Genomic DNA, 7,018 nt, shown 5'->3' on the forward strand with positions numbered 1-7,018 from the left:
TCGGGAGGCAGAGGCAGGCAGATTTCTGAGTTCAAGGCCAGCCTGGTCTACAAAGTGAGTTCCAGGACAGCCAGGGCTACACAGAGAAACCCTGTCTCGGAAAACAAAACAACAACAATAACAACAAAATATTGTAAAGGCTCATTTATTTTTTTCTATTTTCCAATTCCTACTTAACACTGATACACAAACTGAAAAAAGATTGACAAAATAAAACATTCACAAATGAAATGCATCGAACTTTTTCTGGTCAATATTTGAATCCCTTTTTGTTTATTCAGGATGTTACATGCACATATTTTCATTTAAAATTAATAAAGAGGAGCTGGAGAGATGCTTTTGCAGAGGACTCAGGTTTGGTTCTCAACACCCACATGGTGAATTATAATTGTCTATACCTCCAGTTCCAGGGGATCCAGTGCCCTCTTAGGCCTCTGTGGGCACCATACACACATGCAGTGCATATACACACATGTAAGCAAAATACTAAAAGCCATAAAATTAAAATAAATCTTTAAAATAAACACAGAGCTAATTTTGCAAAAGCTGTCCGTTAGCTGTCTGGTGGTTAAGCCCTCCCTACAAGAACATGCCTCTGGCAAAGGAGCTCCTCCATCCCTTTCCAGATGAGAAGAGGAAGCACAGGAAAAAGTGCCTGGTGCAGAGCCCCAGTCCTACCTACTTCCTGGATATGAAATGCCCAGGATGCTGTAAAATGACCAGTCTTTACCCATGCACAAATGGTAGGCTTGTGTGTTGGCTGCTCCACTGTCCTGTCAGCCTACAGGCGGAAAGGCAAGGCTAACAAGAAGGAGGCAGTGGCACTCAAAGCACATGATTCAGGGTAAGTAGGAACTATTCCAATAAACATTTTGTATTTTAAAAAAAAGAGTTGTTCATTAAATCCCCTTGCTTTTTTTTCCCCTGTGAACAACTCACAGAAATTGGCCCCAGGGACAGAACTCAAGATGGCAGTTTTGGTAGCAAGCACTCCAACCACTGAACCACTCTACCAATCCCTGGAAAAATATTTTGAGGCATAATCTTGCTGACCAGTAATTCTGCATATTCACATGAGTTTACACACATTTGCATCCAAAAAACTAATGTTTTAATTGCAAATCACTGATGACAGATGATTAAGAAGAGTGGGGAGGGGGCTGGAGAGATGGCTCAGAGGTTAAAGAGTGCTGCTGGCTACTCTTCCAGAGAGGTCCTGAGTTCAATTCTCAGCAACCACATGGTAGCTCACAACCATGGGAGAAAAAGCTAAGCAGTATAAACTTAGGACTTTCTGGGTTTTATTTTTTCCAAGGTAAAAAGTTTACATTAATACTTCACTACTTCCTAATATGCAACCTTGTACTTAATATCTTTATTTAAAAGCTTGGTGTGTATGTGTGTGCATGCAAGTGCACATATGTACAGGTGTCTGTGAATATCAGAAGTGGAAAATAAGATCCTTTGGAGCCAGATTACAGGGAGCTATGAGCTGTCCAGTGAGTGCTGGGATGCAAACTCTGGCCCTTAGAGCAGTAAGGGGTTCTTAACTGCTGATCCATCATCTCTGAATCTACTACTTTAAGGAGATTTAGAATTATTTAAATTTTATGTGTATAAGTGCCCCCCCCCTGGCCATGTATAAAGGGGCACTAAGTTCAAGACAAGACTGGTGCCTTTGGAAGACAAAAGACTAGTGTTGGATCTCATAGAACTGAAGCATCAGACAGTTCTAAGCCGCCCTGTGGGTGCTGGGAATGTAGCCCCAGCCTGTGGAAGAGCAGCCAGTGCTCCTAACACTGAGCTCCCTCTCCAGCCCCTCGCTTAATATTTTTAAAGCTTATTGGGTTTTTTGGTTTGGGGTTTTGTTTTGTTTTGTTTTTTGAGACAGGGTTTCTTTGTGTAGACCAGGCTGACCTCGAACTCACAGAGATCCTCCTGATTGTATATCCTGGGTACTGGGATAAAAGGCATGAGCTCTTGTTTGTTTTAAAAATGGGTGTCTTTTTTGTTTGTTTTGTTTTTCAAGAAAAACAGGGTTTCTCTGTATGGCCCTGGCTGTCCTGGAACTCACTTTGTAGACCAGGCTGGCCTCAAACTCAGAAATTCACCTGCCTCTGCCTCCCGAGTGCTGGGATTAAAGGTGTGCGCCACCGCACCCAGCATGGGTGTCTTTTTAATGGGCTGTTTTAAGATAATGAAATTACTCTAAAAGAACTTCCTAATATGTTAAAGCACTGTTGTTCACTTAGCAGACACAAGATAAAACAATAACTGAAAGACAGATTTAAAGATAATTTTAAAGCATGACAGATAAATTGTCTTTTGTTTATAAAAACTTTAACAAAGTCATTCTCAAGACAGAGCAGATTATTGAGTTTCTTGCATCTGTTAGTATACAGTTTTTTATATTATAATTAGGCTGTGACTTCTTCTGATACAATTATCTTTTTAGATATTTGAAAAATATCTACTTCCTCTCTACTGAAATTAATATATAAATTCCCTTTTACTTAAAGGAAGTGGAAGGGGTGGGAGATGCACTGGTGTTCCCATAAGGGACGTTATGTTCTTGAGTTATTCATGCTAATAATGTACTGCCACCTACGAGCTTATCCAACACAACAGGACACAAACAACCCTTTCATTCAAGACTCACACAAAGTAGAGCACAGCAAACCAAGCCACCACTTTACACAAGCCACTACACTCTCGTACACTAGTGCCAGTTTGGAGAATCAGCCTAATATAACCCTTCCAGTGGGATGTCTCTCATGCATATAAGCATCTGCCTGCTTCTCAAGTTGGGATTAAAGGCATGAGCCACTACTGCCAGGCTTACTTTTGTTGTTTTGAAATAACAGTCTCATTAGATAGCCCAGGCTAGCCTAAACTTTCTATGCTCCTATGTCAGTCTCCCAAGTGCCAAGATTGTAAGTATAGACCATCACATGCAGTTAACAGTCTTCTATAGACAGTATCTTAATGCCATGCACGACTTAAGAAGCTATCTCAATACACTTTTCCTGACTTAATCACTAGGTCTTAGAGATTCTACTGAGTAATTTTTGTTATTCTTGCTATTGCATTCCCCAGCCCTGCTTCTTTCCCAGTTCTTCCTCTGCCCCAGGTTACTACTAATAATGTGGTTCCATGACAGTCTTATGCTTTTCCACATCTCTAGAGATGCTCACAAAAATTCTAATGAGCAGAGGACTGAAGGTGGTAGCTCTGGACTCAATCTGAGCATGCTACAAATCTGCCGAAACTGTTCACGTCTTACTGGACAAAATCTAAATCCTCTTACGTCATAGAAAAGGCCTTTTGCCCCTTTCAGTCCCAGCTTCCACCCTCTTATTTCCTTCCAACCTGCCATGCATCTCACTCCTTGTGCATGCAGCTTCTTCAACTTAACAGCACTTTATGCCTCCCACTCACCCATCGTGACCACGTAACTCCCTCCTCTTCGCCTGGACAGCACTAGAGAAAGGAACCAGCCATGCTTCCATAATTATAGCACTTGTTCAACTTAGTTGTTCATCATATACAACGATTTTCCTGGGCAGCTAAAAAGGAATACTTACAAACACACACACACTCACACACTGTACATATGTATGTACACACACACACACACTCAGAAAAAAGAATAAAAGAATAGGTTGGTGAGATGGCTCAGTGGGTAAGAGCACTGAGTGCTCTTCCAAAGGTCCTGAGTTCAAATCCCAGCAACCACATAATGGCTCACAACCATCTATACAGCTACAGTGTACTCATACATAAAATAAATAAATCTTAAAAAAACAAAAAAGGGTGAAACTACTTTATAGAATATAATGTTGGGAAGCTATACTGTTTCATTTATTATTAAATCTTTGACTTTCAAAGTAGGAGTGTATATAAACCCAGCATAAGTTAAGAAAAATCTGTAAAATGTTTTGAGATTTAGGATTTTAAGATCACACACACTAAGATAAAATTTCTTGGTTTTTTGGGGGGTGGGTGGGTTGTTGTGTTTTATTTGTTTTGTTTTGTTGTTGTTCTTGTTTTGAGAAAGGCTGTTGGTGTCCTAGAGCCTGCTATATAGACTAGGCTGGCCTCAAACTCACCGAGATCCTCCTGCCTTTGGGATTAAAGGCATGTGCTAACATGCCTGTTCTAAAGGTGAGATTTCTTTGGGGTCTGCTGGGATGTTACAAAGTTAGGTTTTGAGTTTCTCCAGTGTAACAGGCCAACTGTGACTGCACAGAGAAACCCTGTCTCAAACAAACACACCAAAAGTCTTTCATGTAAGCTAGGTACAATGGCTCACACCTGTAACACCACCATTTAGGAGGTATGCTAAGAGGACTGCCAGAGTTTAAAGCCAGCTTGAGCTATACAGTTAAGACCCTGTTATACAAACAAAGAAACCAAAATAAGTAAACAAAAAAAAAAAAAAAAAATTAAAACGCAGTCTTAAATGGCTTGACTTAGCCAAGGAAGTGGATAATCTCTGGCATGGGCAAGTGGGAATCCCAGGAAAGGAAGTACCGAAATGGGTACAGAAACTACTCAGATCTCTGGCTGACCCCTGTGTAATGACAGATTCTAAGCAGCCTTGCTAAATTAGAACCAATATTGGTCTACCACTCATGACAATGGGGATGAACATTCTTTAAAGAAATAAGTTAGAGTGTAGTGTTAATTATGTTATTATTATTGTTATGTAGTGTTATTAGTGTAATTTATTATGCATCTACAAAGTCCAGGATACAATTCAAAATTATTCATTGTGGAGAGCATGTTGGGGTGACAGCACAAAACCCACTATCATAGGGGAAAAACATTTCAAAACTGAAAGCAGAGGCCTGGGAGTGCAGGTGGATCCCTGAGTTTAAGGCCAGGCTAGTCTTCCTGGAAGGCCAGTCAAGGCTACATAAACTACATAAACTCTGTCTCAAAACACCACCCACAAAACAAAACCCTGCTTTTCAACTATACCTCTTGTTGCCCCTTGCCTCAAAAACAAAAGAAACAGAAGATGTCTATGGGAGCTTTTTGGCCCCTACTTCTTAGTCTCCTCCTCAACTGAATGATTCTCAGAGCCTCTCTTACCTATGTAGCCTTCCAGCTTCTGACTCCAACCAGACCTAGTCCACCTCCACTCCCACACCAGTCATCTACTCAGAGCAGAACCCCTACTGTACATAAAACCTTCCACTGACTCTTTACTAGTCCACACTACCAGGGGCACCTCTTTGTTTGTTGTAGGGGGCTGGGATTTGAGTTGGGGATATTTTACAGACAGGAATTTATATAGGCCAGGCTAACCTCAAACTCACTATATAGCTAATGATAGCAAACATTCTGAGTTTCCTGGCTCTAACTCCTAAATGCTAGGACATCAGATGTGACCAACCATACACATATGAACCTTATTAGTGTTCTTACATGAAATAACCCCACAAAAATTGGGAATTCTGTTTCTAATTTGTAGTGATGAAAACACTGCACCACCCTCTAAAATAAGATATAAATTCACCTATTAAATACACAGCAAGGGGCCATCAAACATCACCCATCATTACTCTACTCCAGCAGGGCATGGAAGCTCACACCTGTAATCTCAGCACTCAAGAGTCAAGGCAAAAAGACCAACAAACATTTAAACATTCAAGGCCAACATGCCACACTTAGCAGGCTCCAGGCCAGCCAGGGCTGCATGGTGAGATCTAATTTCAAAAGGGGAAAAAAAAAAAAAAAAAAAGTACTATAATCCAATCCACACTGTTACCTGGACCTAAGAAGTACGTTAAGGCTTCAAAAAACTAGGGACAGACTCAACATTCCCATTTCACAGCTGAAGAAACCAAGACTAATTCTCTGGGTCATGTCACATAACTACAAAAGGTCACCTGGGATGCCTAAGTCTAAAGCCCCAAATGGTTTGTTCACACACACACACATATATGTATGTATATATATATAGTCTTTTGTTGAGAACTTAGTGTTTGTTTTACTGTTAGGAAAATAAAATCCAACCAAACAAATAAGGCTTCTTTCTTTCCTGTAGTTGCCATGTAGTTAAGTTCAATAGCCATTATTATCTGTGTGCCCATGCACTCTCCGGACACAAGTTCAGCTCGTGAAGGTCAGACCACAACTAGTCCTCACCCCTGGAGGCCAGCGCCTTTGCACCCTGAGCTACCTCGCAGGCCCTGGAATCTGCATTTTTAGCTTCGCTTCAGTGTTTCCACTCAGTTCAGTTCCTTGGCCTATCTGAGATGCACCTGACACTCAAATGGCCATAAAACTACGACTCTTTGGTCAGTGCGGTTACTCGTGCTACTACTATTCTCTCACGGTTAATTCCTACGATTCTCTGCCGAGCATTTCCTAAAATGAAAGAACAACTTCAGTAAATGAAACGCTGGTCACCTTTATCTAGTCCTGAAGGAGCTCAGCAAGCCTTCACCAAGCCTATCAGCGTTTTCTCCAGCGTGCTTTTAAATCGGATGCAGCGCAGCCGCTATGCCTGACAGTCAAGCAGCCCAAAGCTTCGCTGCTAGGATCCTGGAAGCAGCGGGCCGCCAGGGGCCCCCAATAGCTTCCGCGCCAGGACAAATGACAACCGCCTTCCTGACCTTGACTAAGTTAGGGGTGACTTTCCCCGGCCCGGTGCGGGCGGCCCGCCACCCGCCGCCACCGCAGCTGCGGAGCATCCCGGAGGCACTGAGGACGAAGGCCGCTGCGTCCCCGCCGCCGCCAGCTGACCTGTCCAGCGCCCTGGGGTCTCCCAGGACTAAAAGCTAAGGGAGGCACGAAGAGCGGGAGACTGTGGCGACAGTGCCCGGGGTTTACCCCGAGCCTCTTACCCACTGAGCAGCGAGGCCGGTCGCCCTGGCCCGCAGCGCCAAGGAGAACATGGCGGGGTACGCGGTGCTCCGACCCCGGCCGCTCTAGGCTGACTGGGAACGAACGAGCCCGGAGGCCCGGCGCGCGCGGCCCCGAGCCCAGGACGCAAGGCGCGCGCGCT

At 43.2% G+C, this 7,018-nt stretch overlaps 1 protein-coding gene across 1 annotated transcript in view; it reads right to left on the reverse strand.

Moving 5' to 3' along the window:
- Ndufv2 (NADH:ubiquinone oxidoreductase core subunit V2) overlaps positions 1–7,018 on the reverse strand; it is a 22,655-nt gene extending 15,637 nt beyond the window's left edge. The window contains exon 1 of the mRNA XM_021185709.2: positions 6,858–7,018. Coding sequence (XP_021041368.1) covers positions 6,858–6,908 — 51 coding nt within the window. The 5' untranslated portion in view covers positions 6,909–7,018. The remainder of the gene's footprint in view (positions 1–6,857) is intronic.

This window comes from Mus caroli, chromosome 17 (genome assembly GCF_900094665.2).
Source record: "Mus caroli chromosome 17, CAROLI_EIJ_v1.1, whole genome shotgun sequence".
In the NCBI taxonomy this organism is placed as follows: Eukaryota; Metazoa; Chordata; class Mammalia; order Rodentia; family Muridae; genus Mus; species Mus caroli.